Raw genomic sequence first — 16,071 nt, 5'->3', positions numbered from 1 at the left:
TAAGTAGGTTAGAGATTACAGTAAGAGATATAATGTTAGAAATTACAGGAGGTAAGTAGATATACAGGAGGTAAGTAGATATAATGTTAGAGATTACAGGAGGTAAGTAGATATAATGTTAGAGATTACAGGAGGTAAGTAGATATAATGTTTAGAGATTACAGAGAGATTACAGGAGGGTAAGTAGATATAATGTTAGAGATTACAGGAGGTAAGTAGATATAATGTTAGAGATTACAGGAGGTAAGTAGATATATGTTTAGGAGATTACAGGAGGTAAGTAGATATAATGTAGAGATTACAGGAGTAAGTAGATATATTAATGTTAGAGTTAATTACAGAGGTAAGTAGATATAATGTTAGATATTACAGGAGGTAAGTAGATATAATGTTTACAGGAGGTAAGTAGAAATAATGTTAGAGATCTACAGGAGGTAAGTAGATATAATGTTAGAGATTACAGGAGGTAAGTAGATATAATGTTAGAGATTACAGGAGGTAAGTAGATATAATGTTAGAGATTACAGGAGGTAAGTAGATATAGTATGGTGTTAGAGATTACAGTGAGGTAGTAGATATAATGTTAGAGATTACAGGAGGTAAGTAGGTATATAATGTTAGAGATTACAGGAGGTAAGTAGATATATAATGTTAGAGATTTACAGGAGGTAAGTAGATATAATGTTAGAGATTACAGGAGGTAAGTAGATATAATGTTAGAGAGATTACAGGAGGTAAGTAGATATAATGTTAGAGATTACAGGAGGGTAAGTAGATATAATGTTAGAAATTACAGGAGGTAAGTAGATATAATGTTTAGAGATTACAGGAGGTAAGTAGATATAATGTTAGAGATTACAGGAGGTAAGTAGATATAATGTTAGAGATTACAGGAGGGTAAGTTAGATATAATGTTAGAGATTACAGGAGGTAAGTAATATATTGTTAGAGATTACAGGAGGTAAGTAGATATAATGTTAGAAATTACAGGAGGTAAGTAGATATAATGTTAAATTACAGGAGGTAAGTAGATATAATGTTAGAGATTACAGGAGGTAAGTAGATATAATGTTAGAGGATTACAGGAGGTAAGTAGATATAATGTTAGAGATTACAGGAGGTAAGTAGATATAATGTTAGAGATATTACAGGAGGTAAGTAGATATAATGTTAGAGATTACAGGAGGTAAGTAGATATAATGTTAGAGATTACAGGAGGTAAGATAGTTAGAATTACAGGAGGTAAGTAGATATAATGTTATGAGATTACAGGAGGTAAGTAGATATAATGTTAGAAATTACAGGACGGTAGTAGTATATAATGTTAGTATTACAGGAGGGTAAGTAGATATAATGTTAGAGATTACAGGAGGTAAGTAGATATAATGTTAGAGATTACAGGAGGTAAGTAGATATAATGTTAGAGATTACAGGAGGTAAGTAGATATAATGTTAGAGATTAAGGTAAGGTAATAATGTTAGATTACTGGAGTAAGTTAGATTTACAGGAGGTAAGTAGAATATAATGTTAGAGATTACAGGAGGTAAGTAGATATAATGTTAGAGATTACAGAGAGGTAGTAGATATAATGTTAGAGATTAACAGGAGGTAAGTAGATTATAATGTTAGAGATTTACAGGAGGTAAGTAGATATAATGTTAGAAATTACAGGAGGTAAGTAGATATATAATGTTAGAGATTACAGGAGTTAGTAGATATAATGTTAGAGATTACAGGAGGTAAGTAGATATAATGTTAGAGATTACAGGAGGTAAGTAGATATAATGTTAGAGATTACAGGAGGTAAGTAGATATAATGTTAGAGATTACAGGAGGTAAGTAGATATAATGTTAGAGATTACAGGAGGTAAGTAGATATAATGTTAGAGATTACAGGAGGTAAGTAGATATAATGTTAGAGATTACAGGAGGTAAGTAGATATAATGTTAGAGATTACAGGAGGTAAGTAGATATAATGTTAGAGATTACAGGAGGTAAGTAGATATAATGTTAGAGATTACAGGAGGTAAGTAGATATAATGTTAGAAATTACAGGAGGTAAGTAGATATAATGTTAGAGATTACAGGAGGTAGTAGATATAATGTTAGAGATTACAGGAGGTAAGTAGATATAATGTTAGAGATTACAGGAGGTAAGTAGATATAATGTTAGAGATTACAGGAGGTAAGTAGATATAATGTTAGAGATTACAGGAGGTAAGTAGATATAATGTTAGAGATTACAGGAGGTAAGTAGATATAATGTTAGAGATTACAGGAGGTAAGTAGATATAATGTTAGAGATTACAGGAGGTAAGTAGATATAATGTTAGAGATTACAGGAGGTAGTAGATATAATGTTAGAGATTACAGGAGGTAAGTAGATATAATGTTAGAGATTACAGGAGGTAAGTAGATATAATGTTAGAGATTACAGGAGGTAAGTAGATATAATGTTAGAGATTACAGGAGTTAAGTAGATATAATGTTAGAAATTACAGGAGGTGTAGGAGATATAATGTTAGAGATTACAGGAGGTAAGTAGATATAATGTTAGAGATTACAGGAGGTAAGTAGATATAATAATTTACAGTAAGTAGATATAATGTAGAGATTACAGAGGTAAGTAGATATAATGTTAGAGATTACAGGAGGTAAGTAGATAAAATGTTAGAGATTACAGGAGGTAAGTAGATATAATGTTAGAGATTACAGGAGGTAAGTAGATATAATGTTAGAGATTACAGGAGGTAAGTAGATATAATGTTAGAGATTACAGGAGGTAAGTAGATATAATGTTAGAGATTACAGGAGGTAAGTAGATATAATGTTAGAGATTACAGGAGGTAAGTAGATATAATGTTAGAGATTACAGGAGGTAAGTAGATATGATGTTAGAGATTACAGGAGGTAAGTAGATATAATGTTAGAAATTACAGGAGGTAAGTAGATATAATGTTAGAAATTACAGGAGGTAAGTAGATATAATGTTAGAGATTACAGGAGGTAAGTAGATATAATGTTAGAGATTACAGGAGGTAAGTAGATATAATGTTAGAGATTACAGGAGGTAAGTAGATATAATGTCAGAGATTACAGGAGGTAAGTAGATATAATGTTAGAGATTACAGGAGGTAAGTAGATATAATGTTAGAGATTACAGGAGGTAAGTAGATATAATGTTAGAGATTACAGGAGGTAAGTAGATATAATGTTAGAGATTACAGGAGGTAAGTAGATATAATGTTAGAGATTACAGGAGGTAAGTAGATATAATGTTAGAGATTACAGGAGGTAAGTAGATATAATGTTAGAGATTACAGGAGGTAAGTAGATATAATGTTAGAGATTACAGGAGGTAAGTAGATATAATGTTAGAGATTACAGGAGGTAAGTAGATATAATGTTAGAGATTACAGGAGGTAAGTAGATATAATGTTAGAGATTACAGGAGGTAAGTAGATATAATGTTAGAGATTACAGGAGGTAAGTAGATATAATGTTAGAGATTACAGGAGGTAAGTAGATATAATGTTAGAGATTACAGGAAGTAAGTAGATATAATGTTAGAAATTACAGAATATCTACTGGTAGTTTATATTTGAAATAAGATGAAAACGGGAAAATAATCTAATTGTATCTTCACGATACTTTAAGGTCAACCAAACTGTGGATAGCATGGTAGAGGAGAGATCCAAACTTCAGGGAGAAGTCCAACAAGCCAAGATGGAGCTGGAGACTACAGCTCGGTCAAAACGTCAACTACAGCTGGAAAACACTACGCTTCTAGAAAGGGTGGCTGGCTACGAAACACAAAAGGTATAAATAAACAAAAGAATAGGTGTTTCTATAAAATATAAAATAATTATCAAATGACAGCGGAAAATTTTCATATAAACAAACCCCAACCCAGTTCTTAATATGTACTCTCCTATTCCTTCAGCTGAGTCACAAAGCCTAGCTGCTTGATTTAAAACTTGTTTTGCCATTGTCATTGATAACAGTTAATTCAGTAACATAGAATTAGTAACAGACATTCTATACAGACATTCTATATAGAGCTGAAACACCAAAGGTTTAGATATTAAACAAAGGGCAAAGTGTTTCCATTCTAGTGGTAAATTTTCATAGAACCACCAAACCCAGCCTCCTACTGTCACAAAAGTTGACCTAGGACTTGTCTATTAATAACCATTAATCTATTTACATATACTAGGTCATTTTATCATAGGAGCTGGTTAACTCCAGTGTAAGTATAGTAAGTATTACATGGTATATGTTCCACCTCCTACAGACTGCCAACACAAGGGTAGAGGACACGATGAAGGATATGTTAGAGCAGAAGAACAAGCTGGCCTACGAAAACGGCCGTCTTCAGTCTCAGGTGTCACAACTTACGGCTCAACTGGACGTCCTGTCGGGCTCACAAACGGAGATCTCTCAGTACCGCAAACTAAACCAAGATCTCCAGAAAAAGTCTGATAAGGTAATTTAAAGTACTGGTGTAGTACTAGTACGGTACATGTTTTTGAATTGTGGTATATGTGTTGGGTTTATGTCACACACTTATTGGCATAGTATGTATAAGGTGGCCATCTTTAGTTTAACTGAATGATATTGAAATGATTCTAAATCAATAAATATTGTGAAGACATATGCATCGGAAGGAGAGAGTACTTCAAATCAAGAAGAGTTTATGTTTTATCTTTCATAAAAATAGCTGTTGATTATTTATTAATATTACGGTACCCAATTACTATCAATATTGAACTGTTCCCTTATTCAGGCCCAGAAAGAAATCAGCGAGTTAAAAGTTCGAATACATGCTCAAGAAAGTCAGCTGATGATGTCACAAGGAAGTCTTGAATCACGGGAACGGGATTTCCTGGAGCTACGAGTGGCGAGGGACCAAGCCATCCGAGAGAAAGAGCGTCTGCTGAATCAGCTGCACGACCTCGATCAGAGAGATAAACCTGAGGTAATAGACACACCATATGTCTGTATTGGTTGATTAGTTTTGCTGAGACAAATCATAAACCTACAGGCAGTGCCTAGCAAAGTGCCCTGCGAGAGCCTCAAATATCAGAAGTGATAGAGTTTTTACTCCTACTTATGGCTTGTTCTGGTGTCTTCTGCAGAATGCTTCAGTGAGATAGACTAGTAGAACTTTAAAAAGGGCAAGAGTTCCACTATTATAAGAAGACACAACATGACTATACAACAGACTCCTAAAACATACAGACATCCACACAACGCAACACATTTGATATATGGGGGGGGGGACTGGCTGTTTATTGGACATTAAACCTATTAATAGACCAAACTAAAGTCTCTCAGTACAAGATAATAGCAAAGATTGTTTAAAATCTGCTGTTGATTTGAATAATGTAATTTACTGAATATAGATTATTTTATGGAATATATCATGAATATATCAATACAAATGTATTTGATATGAAATTCTGAAAGCAAAAGTTGTTTTTGAGTCTAATTAAACTTCACCTGTGAATTTTCAGTTTTGGAGCAGAAGTGTTGTATGTACATCATTCAATTTTCAAATTTTTTTGATAGATTTCAATTTCCATTTCAAAGTGTTTTGTAGTTATTACCTATATCAGTGTGAATATCTAATCTAACAAAATAGGACTGGATTCTGTGTGTGGAACTGATTTAATGATTAGATATTGTCCCTGTGCTATGTTTGCTAGCTAACACAGGTATATACTGTGCTATATTGAAGGTTGAGGGCCTACAGAAAAATCTAAAGGATGCTAAGTCTGTGAATAAGGAGATAGGGAGCACACTGGAGGCAGTCATGTCATCTCACTCACAGTTACAGACTGTAGTAGAGGACCTACAGATACAGCTCGGCAAGAAAGATACACAGATAGCGCAGCTAAAGATGAGCAAGTAAGTTGTGGCAGGTGTTTTTTGTGTATAAAGAATCAAAATACCAAGGAATGTGGAGTGTCATGATTTTCAGGAGAAGGTCAAGGTCACCATTGCTTTTTAGCCCACAATCATCAGATGTTTGGATATTCAAATCATATTTTGAAGTCCTTAGTCCATCCAGCTGTAAACAATAACCATTTCTCAGAAAGTACTGAAGGAATCCTCCTCATAGGTATTTTTCATAATTTCTTATGTAGATTCCCCTTGGAGCCTTGTTAGCTAATGCATATTGCATGTTTGGGTCTATAAGAAAGCAACATTGCTGACAGGTAGCTATCCCTTACAGACAGAGTGATTTGCTGCTTTGAGAGAAAGAACGGGAAAGCAGAGAAAAGATTCTTTTATCCTATAACTAACATAAATCACTCTATGCATGGTGGGCACCAATATTCCTCTGGGATCTCTTGTTTAGAAAACCACTACAGGTACCTAACATATTCTCCGTTAATCTACCATTGTTAATGTCATACCAATTAGTATGAGACTACTATTGACATTTCATCTTCTACTACTGGTTGGACCCGTATGGCTACTGGGATGGTTCCTGTATTGTAGCATGATGGGCTGAATTTTGAAGGATGTTGTTTCCAGACTGTATTCAGACGAGATTTGAATGAGTTCAGGGTTTTTCAGTTACAACTGTTGCTGATAGACAGTTCCAGTTGTCTGTGACACGTTTTGAGAAGGGGTTTTCATGGAGCTTGAACCTGACTTAAGTGGCATTTTTCTTAATTGATTATCACTATGCAACTTGTAGGTATAAAGGATCTTGGCTATTGGAGTTTCATTATTGTCATGTAAGGTTAGAGACACAGTAATACCTTGCACGGATTGGCAGGGAACTACATACCATATACTGTATATTGCTCATAAATCAGCAATACTCAAAGGGCTTGTACTAGTAGCACTAGTTAGAGTATTAGAATTATTACCAATTATAGAAGAATCTTCTCGGTTTGAGCATTTCTAATGTGTCCATTCACTAGAAACAAGAAGGAAGAAGACTGGAAGATGGAGCTGCGTCTGTTTGAGGAGAGGATGGAGAATTTACGAGAGGAACTGAGGAAGGAGAGAGAAAAGTCGTACAAAAAAACAAGTCGGGATATTGCAGAAGTATGTATCAAATAAAAATAATGTTTGTACCCTGTAAAGGGTGGAACTAGTGAAGATATGATAGATTGAATTATGACTTATTATACAACATTCTTGAACCAGTAAATGTTGTGTATCAATTAAACAAGCCTTTGATTTATTTCAGATAAAAAAGCAGAATGACAATTTACAGAACCGAAATATGGAGCTTGTAAAGACAAATACCGAGCTACGACACAAAGTTACAGAATCTGAGAGGTCAATAAAGGATCTAAAAGAGAAAGTGGCAGATCAGAAACGTAAAAATGACTACCTTCATCGGTCTAAACGGGAGCTTGAAGACAATGTTGACAAAGTGAAGGTAGGTACATACATTTTAATTTAGACAAGACTACATGTACCACTATCAATTAAACCATGTTGACAAACCCTGAAGTGAACTAGTTTCATTTTAGCATTCAGCCACAGACTCTAGATATATCTAGATACCCCACTAGTGTGTATTGATCAGGGGCCATTAGTGTATATTGATCAGAAACACATATTTTCTCTTTGTTTCACAGGAAATGCGGACAGAAATTGAAGATTTAGAAAGGTTGAGGGATGAATACATGAAAAGAAATCACGACCAGGTAAGAGTGATAAAAATATCATTATTACTTATATAATAGTAACTTACAATTTTCATCTATGTGGATTTTTTTTTTTGTACAAATCCAAACATTGAGAGACAAAGTAACATAACTTTGTTTATATTAGGGCTATACACAACCTGATAATTGCAAATTTATATAATATTAAATTGAAAGTGGTTTTTGAAAACAAATTAGAATTTAGAAACAGTAAATTTCTTATGGTATAATAATTAATTTAATATCTTTGTTTAAAGGGTGATATGATCAACACATTCATGAACCAGATAGCCAGCCTTCAGGCTGAATTGAGAAACCTTGCACAAGCACAGTCACAAACCAACAGCTTAATTCACCAACGAGAAGAAGCTCTGGAAAAGGAGCGACTTTATAAGGAGGATTCCAGACGCAAGTACAAGGTACACAGTGGCAGACATGTGGTAAGGCCTTAAAAGTCTCAAATCTCCCCGTAGATGTGGTAAGATGGATGCTGTAATCTTGATTAAAAAAAATGAGAAAATTGGTGCTGTGACCAGGATGATAATTAAACAAAAACTCAATTTAATTTCTCTTTGAGGAGCTTTACATATTTGTTCAGACTCTAATTTCCTGTCAGGTGTTTTTTTTCATTCCAGACAAATTCTTTACATAATATGTTTATGTATTGATTTATAGATTGATTTATTGAATTATGTTCAATGTTATATATGACTTCATTTTGATATATTGCCTTATGGAGGATTCTTATTATTAAGTTTGTGGTATCCATCTTTGTTGAGTATAAAACTTAATATAGATTCAGAAGATTCAGATAAGTCTAACCTTGACATTTGTGGTACGAAGGTTTGAGATCTGTGTGAGGCTAATATGTTTTTTTGTTTCTGATTTGTGTTAACACATAGATAAGGTCTTTTAGTTCATAATATAAAGGTTAATACATTTTGTTTTTGTATCTGTGTGTTTACTTTAATATGATTTTCTGATAACATTACATAGCTTCCTAATAGTAATATTACAATAATGCTTCTAGTAAATAGTGATAAACTAAGTTAACTTTGCATTTGGTTCTAACAGAACAAAAAGGTCAATTGAATAATTATATGCTTCATTGAGAGACAAATTGAATTTCTTTTTTTCAATCACAATCTTAACATACATCACCATCATCAATCATCATCATCATCTACCATACCCATGAATACTGTTATCTGTAGGAGACAAAGCGACAGAAAGAAGAGATCGAGAGAATGAGGAGAGAAGCTGAGGAAAGATTAAAGATGGCACAGGACGAATCAGCAGAGGTAAACATTCTAGTAACTTAATGACACAACACAGCATCTCAACAAAGACTATTTATAGTGGATGTCTTGTGTTTGTCTCTGGAATCAATGAATAATTCTCTTGGTTTCAATGGCAAGTAACCTGGCTAGTAAAATACAGGTTTTGGGATAGTTAGATGACCTCCGATTTCTCAAAGCAAAAAACTTGTCCTTATGTGATTATATGGAATTTTTAAGATTAAATTTGTTTCAAGAAATTGCGGGCCAGGTGTACGTTTAAGTAGAGAAGGGAGATTTTGTGTGTGATGAGATGTACGTTTTAGTAGAGTAGAGAGATTTTGTGTGTGATGAGATGTACGTTTTAGTAGAGTAGGGAGATTTTGTGTGTGATGAGATGTACGTTTTAGTAGAGTAGGGAGATTTTGTGTGTGATGAGATATACGTTTTAGTAGAGTAAGGAGATTTTGTATGTGACGAGATGTACGTTTTAGTAGAGTAGGGAGATTTTGTGTATGATGAGATACCTGTAGGTTTGGAGATTTTGTGTATGATGAGATACCTGTAGGTTTGGAGATTTTGAGTATGATGAGATGTCTGTAGGTTTGGAGATTTTGTGTATGATGAGATGCCTGTAGGTTTGGAGATTTTGTGTATGATGAGATGCCTGTAGGTTTGGAGATTTTGTGTATGATGAGATGCCTGTAGGTTTGGAGATTTTGTGTATGATGAGATGCCTGTAGGTTTGGAGATTTTGTGTATGATGAGATGCCTGTAGGTTTGGAGATTTTGTGTATGATGAGATGCCTGTAGGTTTGGAGATTTTGTGTATGATGAGATGCCTGTAGGTTTGGAGATTTTGTGTATGAGATGCCTGTAGCTTTGGAGATTTTGTGTATGATGAAATGCCTGTTGGTTTGGAGATTTTGTGTATGATGAGATACCTGTAGCTTTGGAGATTTTGTGTATGATGAGATACCAGTAGTTTTGGAGATTTTGTGTATGATGATCTGCCTGTAGGTTTGGAAATTTTGTGTATGATGAGATGCCTGTAGGTTTGGAGATTTTGTGTATGATGAGATGCCTGTAGGTTTGGAGATTTTGTGTATGATGAGATACCTGTAGGTTTGGAGATTTTGTGTATGATGAATGCCTGTAGGTTTGGAGATTTTGTGTATGATGAGATGCTGTAGTTTGGAGATTTTGTGTATGATGAGATGCCTGTAGGTTTGGAGATTTTGTGTATGATGAGATGCCTGTAGGTTTGGAGATTTTGTGTATGATGAGATGCCTGTAGGTTTGGAGATTTTGTGTATGATGAGATGCCTGTAGGTTTGGAGATTTTGTGTATGATGAGATGCCTGTAGGTTTGGAGATTTTGTGTATGATGAGATGCCTGTAGGTTTGGAGATTTTGTGTATGATGAGATGCCTGTAGGTTGGAGATTTTGTGTATGATGAGATGCCTGTAGTTTGGAGATTTTGTGTATGATGAGATTTTGGAGATTTTGTGTATGATGAGATGCCTGTAGGTTTGGAGATTTTGTGTATGATGAGATGCCTGTAGGTTTGGAGATTTTGTGTATGATGAGATGCCTGTAGGTTTGGAGATTTTGTGTATGATGAGATGCCTGTAGGTTTGGAGATTTTGTGTATGATGAGATGCCTGTAGGTTTGGAGATTTTGTGTATGATGAGATGCCTGTAGGTTTGGAGATTTTGTGTATGATGAGATGCCTGTAGGTTTGGAGATTTTGTGTATGATGAGATGCCTGTAGGTTTGGAGATTTTGTGTATGATGAGATGCCTGTAGGTTTGGAGATTTTGTGTATGATGAGATGCCTGTAGGTTTGGAGATTTTGTGTATGATGAGATGCCTGTAGTTTTGGAGATTTTGTGTATGAGATGCCTGTAGGTTTGGAGATTTTGTGTATGATGAGATGCCTGTAGGTTTGGAGATTTTGTGTATGATGAGATGCCTGTAGTTTTGGAGATTTTGTGTATGATGAGATGCCTGTAGGTTTGGAGATTTTGTGTATGATGAGATGCCTGTAGGTTTGGAGATTTTGTGTATGATGAGATGCCTGTAGGTTTGGAGATTTTGTGTATGATGAGATGCCTGTAGGTTTGGAGATTTTGTGTATGATGAGATGCCTGTAGGTTTTGGAGATTTTGTGTATGATGAGATGCCTGTAGGTTTGGAGATTTTGTGTATGATGAGATGCTGTAGGTTTGGAGATTTTGTGTATGATGAGATGCCTGAAAGTTTGGAGATTTTGTGTATGATGAGATGCCTGAAAGTTTGGAGATTTTGTGTATGATGAGATGCCTGTAGGTTTGGAGATTTTGTGTATGATGAGATGCCTGTAAGGTTTGGAGATTTTGTGTATGATGAGATGCCTGTAGGTTTGGAGATTTTGTGTATGATGAGATGCCTGTAGGTTTGGAGATTTTGTGTATGATGAGATGCCTGTAGGTTTGGAGATTTTTGTGTATGATGAGATACCTGTAGCTTTGGAGATTTTGTGTATGATGAAATGCCTGAAAGTTTTGAGATTTTGTGTATGATGAGATACCTGTAGCTTTGGAGATTTTGTGTATGATGAGATACCTGTAGGTTTTGAGATTTTGTGTATGATGAGATACCTGTAGCTTTGGAGATTTTGTGTATGATGAGATGCCTGTAGGTTTGGAGATTTTGTGTATGATGAGATGCCTGTAGGTTTGGAGATTTTGTGTATTGATGAGATACCTGTAGGTTTGGAGATTTTGTGTATGATGAATGCCTGAAGGTTTGGAGATTTTGTGTATGATGAGATACCTGTAGGTTTGGAGATTTTGTGTATGATGAGATGCCTGTAGGTTTGGAGATTTTGTGTATGATGAGATGCCTGTAGGTTTGGAGATTTTGTGTATGATGAGATACCTGTAGCTTTGGAGATTTTGTGTATGATGAAATGCCTGAAAGTTTGGAGATTTTGTGTATGATGAGATGCCTGTAGGTTTGGAGATTTTGTGTATGATGAGATGCCTGTAGGTTTTATGTTTTTCTTTTATAGATATCAATACATCTATCTGATGCTCATAACTGGTTCAAGTCTAAATTCAACAAACTCCAAGATGAAATCTTAACTTCAAAGTAAGTTCCCAGCCACCATGTATCAAATCATAGGAAATTAACTGTTAAATTAGCTATTCCGCATGCTATTCATTGTCCTTTATTTAATCAAAGTTTCCCTTTGTTTTGCAAATATAGTAAATATTGAAATTCTATATATTTGTGTTCAGGGAGTTTTTTTAATTAACAAGTGGAAGCGGCCACTCATAGAAAGAGTTTATAATTATATATAGTAAGGATATTCAGCCAAAAGTGAATGTTATGGTAAGACTTTGTTGCTAAAAAAGATATTCACAAATTTTATGATAATGATTTATCGTTTTTATGCACTCTCCATAAAAAAGAAGGTAAATAAAGTTTTACCCATGTCTGTCCCATCATGCTCTGTCCCAGTTTCATACAGACACGTGGATTGATATGCTGATTGTTTGTGTAATGAGTTCATAGTGTACCTCAAACAGAAATGTACCCAAAATCCAGATTCTAACTTGATAAAAATGGAACCAGTGAGATAATGATTAAATAACTTCACTCATAATTATCTTTACTTACTTATAAATAATTTATTAACTATTTCTAGAAAAACCCAGTCAGACTTGGAGGAGGAAAACAGAGACCAAAAAAGATTACTAGAATCTGAACAACTGAAAGCACACCAAGCAGCCGAGCGAGCTAAGGAGATGATTCGGGTGGGTGGTCAATCACCAGTATATACTATACACATACAGTATCTAGACTTTCTATACAGTCTCTACAGCATAGCTATTATATCTATACCATCTCTATTATAGTACACACACTATTTTTTACCCTCAATTTGAATATCAACATATATTATCATTGGTTTCTTGGATTTATACATAACAGAGTAAGTGTATGCTTTATTTCAGACCTTAATTCAGTGTAGAAAAATATATGACTATTATCTCTTGAACCTTCTGTAATATCATACCTGGCAAAATGTATTAGTATTATCTTTTGGACCTTCTGTAATATCATACCTGACAAAATGTATTACTATTATCTCTTGGACCTTCTGTAATATCATACCTGACAAAATGTATTACCATTATCTCTTGGACATTCTGTAATATCATACCTGACAAAATGTATTACTATTATATCTTGGACCATTCTGTAATATCATACCTGACAAAATGTATTACTACTATCTCATTGGACTTGACTTCTGTAATATCATACCTGACAAAATGTATTACTATTATCTCTTGACCTTCTGTAATATCATACCTGACAAAATGTTCATTAATTATCCTGACAAATGTATTACTATCTCTTGGACCTTCTGTAATATCATACCTGACAAAATGTATTACTATTATCTCTTGGACCTTCTGTAATATCATACCTGACAAAATGTATTACTATTATCTCTTGGACCTTCTGTAATATCATACCTGACAAAATGTATTACTATTATCTCTTGGACCTTCTGTAATATCATACCTGACAAAATGTATTACTATTATCTCTTGGACCTTCTGTAATATCATACCTGACAAAATGTATTACTATTATCTCTTGGACCTTCTGTAATATCATACCTGACAAAATGTATTACTATTATCTCTTGGACCTTCTGTAATATCATACCTGACAAAATGTATTACTATTATCTCTTGGACCTTCTGTAATATCATACCTGACAAAATGTATTACTATTATCTCTTGGACCTTCTGTAATATCATACCTGACAAAATGTATTACTATTATCTCTTGGACCTTCTGTAATATCATACCTGACAAAATGTATTACTATTATCTCTTGGACCTTCTGTAATATCATACCTGACAAAATGTATTACTATTATCTCTTGGACCTTCTGTAATATCATACCTGACAAAATGTATTACTATTATCTCTTGGACCTTCTGTAATATCATACCTGACAAAATGTATTACTTTTATCTCTTGGACCTTCTGTAATATCATACCTGACAAAATGTATTACTATTATCTCTTGGACCTTCTGTAATATCATACCTGACAAAATGTATTACTATTATCTCTTGGACCTTCTGTAATATCATACCTGACAAAATGTATTACTATTTATCTCTTGGACCTTCTGTAATATCATACCTGACAAAATGTATTACTATTATCTCTTGGACCTTCTGTAATATCATACCTGACAAAATGTATTACTATTATCTCTTGGACCTTCTGTAATATCATACCTGACAAAATGTATTACTATTATCTCTTGGACCTTCTGTAATATCATACCTGACAAAATGTATTACTACTATATCTCTTGGACCTTCTGTAATATCATACCTGACAAAATGTATTACTATTATCTCTTGGACCTTCTGTAATATCATACCTGACAAAATGTATTACTATTATCTCTTGGACCTTCTGTAATATCATACCTGACAAAATGTATTACTATTATCTCTTGGACCTTCTGTAATATCATACCTGACAAAAATGTATTACTATTATCTCTTGGACCTTCTGTAATATCATACCTGACAAAATGTATTACTATTATCTCTTGGACCTTCTGTAATATCATACCTGACAAAATGTATTACTATTATCTCTTGGACCTTCTGTAATATCATACCTGACAAAATGTATTACTATTATCTCTTGGACCTTCTGTAATATCATACCTGACAAAATGTATTACTATTATCTCTTGGACCTTCTGTAATATCATACCTGACAAAATGTATTACTATTATCTCTTGGACCTTCTGTAATATCATACCTGACAAAATGTATTACTATTATCTCTTGGACCTTCTGTAATATCATACCTGACAAAATGTATTACTATTATCTCTTGGACCTTCTGTAATATCATACCTGACAAAATGTATTACTATTATCTCTTGGACCTTCTGTAATATCATACCTGACAAAATGTATTACTATTATCTCTTGGACCTTCTGTAATATCATACCTGACAAAATGTATTACTATTATCTCTTGGACCTTCTGTAATATCATACCTGACAAAATGTATTACTATTATCTCTTGGACCTTCTGTAATATCATACCTGACAAAATGTATTACTATTATCTCTTGGACCTTCTGTAATATCATACCTGACAAAATGTATTACTATTATCTCTTGGACCTTCTGTAATATCATACCTGACAAAATGTATTACTATTATCTCTTGGACCTTCTGTAATATCATACCTGACAAAATGTATTACTATTATCTCTTGGACCTTCTGTAATATCATACCTGACAAAATGTATTACTTTTATCTCTTGGACCTTCTGTAATATCATACCTGACAAAATGTATTACTATTATTCTTGGACCTTCTGTAATATCATACCTGACAAAATGTATTACTATTATCTCTTGGACCTTCTGTAATATCATACCTGACAAAATGTATTACTATTATCTCTTGGACCTTCTGTAATATCATACCTGACAAAATGTATTACTATTATCTCTTGGACCTTCTGTAATATCATACCTGACAAAATGTATTACTATTATCTCTTGGACCTTCTGTAATATCATACCTGACAAAATGTATTACTATTATCTCTTGGACCTTCTGTAATATCATACCTGACAAAATGTATTATATATTATCTCTTGGACCTTCTGTAATATCATACCTGACAAAATGTATTACTATTATCTCTTGGACCTTCTGTAATATCATACCTGACAAAATGTTTTACTATTATCTCTTGGACCTTCTGTAATATCATACCTGACAAAATGTATTACTACTATCTCTTGGACCTTCTGTAATATCATACCTGACAAAATGTATTACTATTATCTCTTGGACCTTCTGTAATATCATACCTGACAAAATGTATTACTATTATCTCTTGGACCTTCTGTAATATCATACCTGACAAAATGTATTACTATTATCTCTTGGACCTTCTGTAATATCATACCTGACAAAATGTATTACTATTATATCTTGGACCTTCTGTAATATCATACCTGACAAAATGTATTACTATTATCTCTTGG

At 33.7% G+C, this 16,071-nt stretch overlaps 1 protein-coding gene across 8 annotated transcripts in view; it reads left to right on the top strand.

Moving 5' to 3' along the window:
• The window catches only part of LOC138315980 (coiled-coil domain-containing protein 150-like), a 52,578-nt gene that overhangs the window by 24,191 nt on the left and 12,316 nt on the right, over positions 1-16,071 (top strand). For 5 of the 8 annotated variants that reach the window (XM_069257471.1, XM_069257452.1, XM_069257427.1 and 2 more), the window contains 11 exons: positions 3,660-3,821; positions 4,297-4,488; positions 4,789-4,980; positions 5,743-5,912; positions 6,941-7,067; positions 7,213-7,407; positions 7,610-7,678; positions 7,936-8,118; positions 8,893-8,979; positions 12,013-12,092; positions 12,652-12,760. In XM_069257471.1, the coding sequence (XP_069113572.1) occupies positions 3,660-3,821; positions 4,297-4,488; positions 4,789-4,980; positions 5,743-5,912; positions 6,941-7,067; positions 7,213-7,407; positions 7,610-7,678; positions 7,936-8,118; positions 8,893-8,979; positions 12,013-12,092; positions 12,652-12,760 (1,566 nt within the window). The remainder of the gene's footprint in view (positions 1-3,659; positions 3,822-4,296; positions 4,489-4,788; positions 4,981-5,742; positions 5,913-6,940; positions 7,068-7,212; positions 7,408-7,609; positions 7,679-7,935; positions 8,119-8,892; positions 8,980-12,012; positions 12,093-12,651; positions 12,761-16,071) is intronic. The other 3 variants (XM_069257443.1, XM_069257486.1, XM_069257480.1) reach the window with 3 other exon arrangements.

Source organism: Argopecten irradians, chromosome 1 (assembly GCF_041381155.1).
Source record: "Argopecten irradians isolate NY chromosome 1, Ai_NY, whole genome shotgun sequence".
Classification (NCBI taxonomy): Eukaryota; Metazoa; Mollusca; class Bivalvia; order Pectinida; family Pectinidae; genus Argopecten; species Argopecten irradians.
Note: the sequence above shows the minus strand (reverse complement) of the source record. Positions and strands in the feature narration are given on the sequence as shown.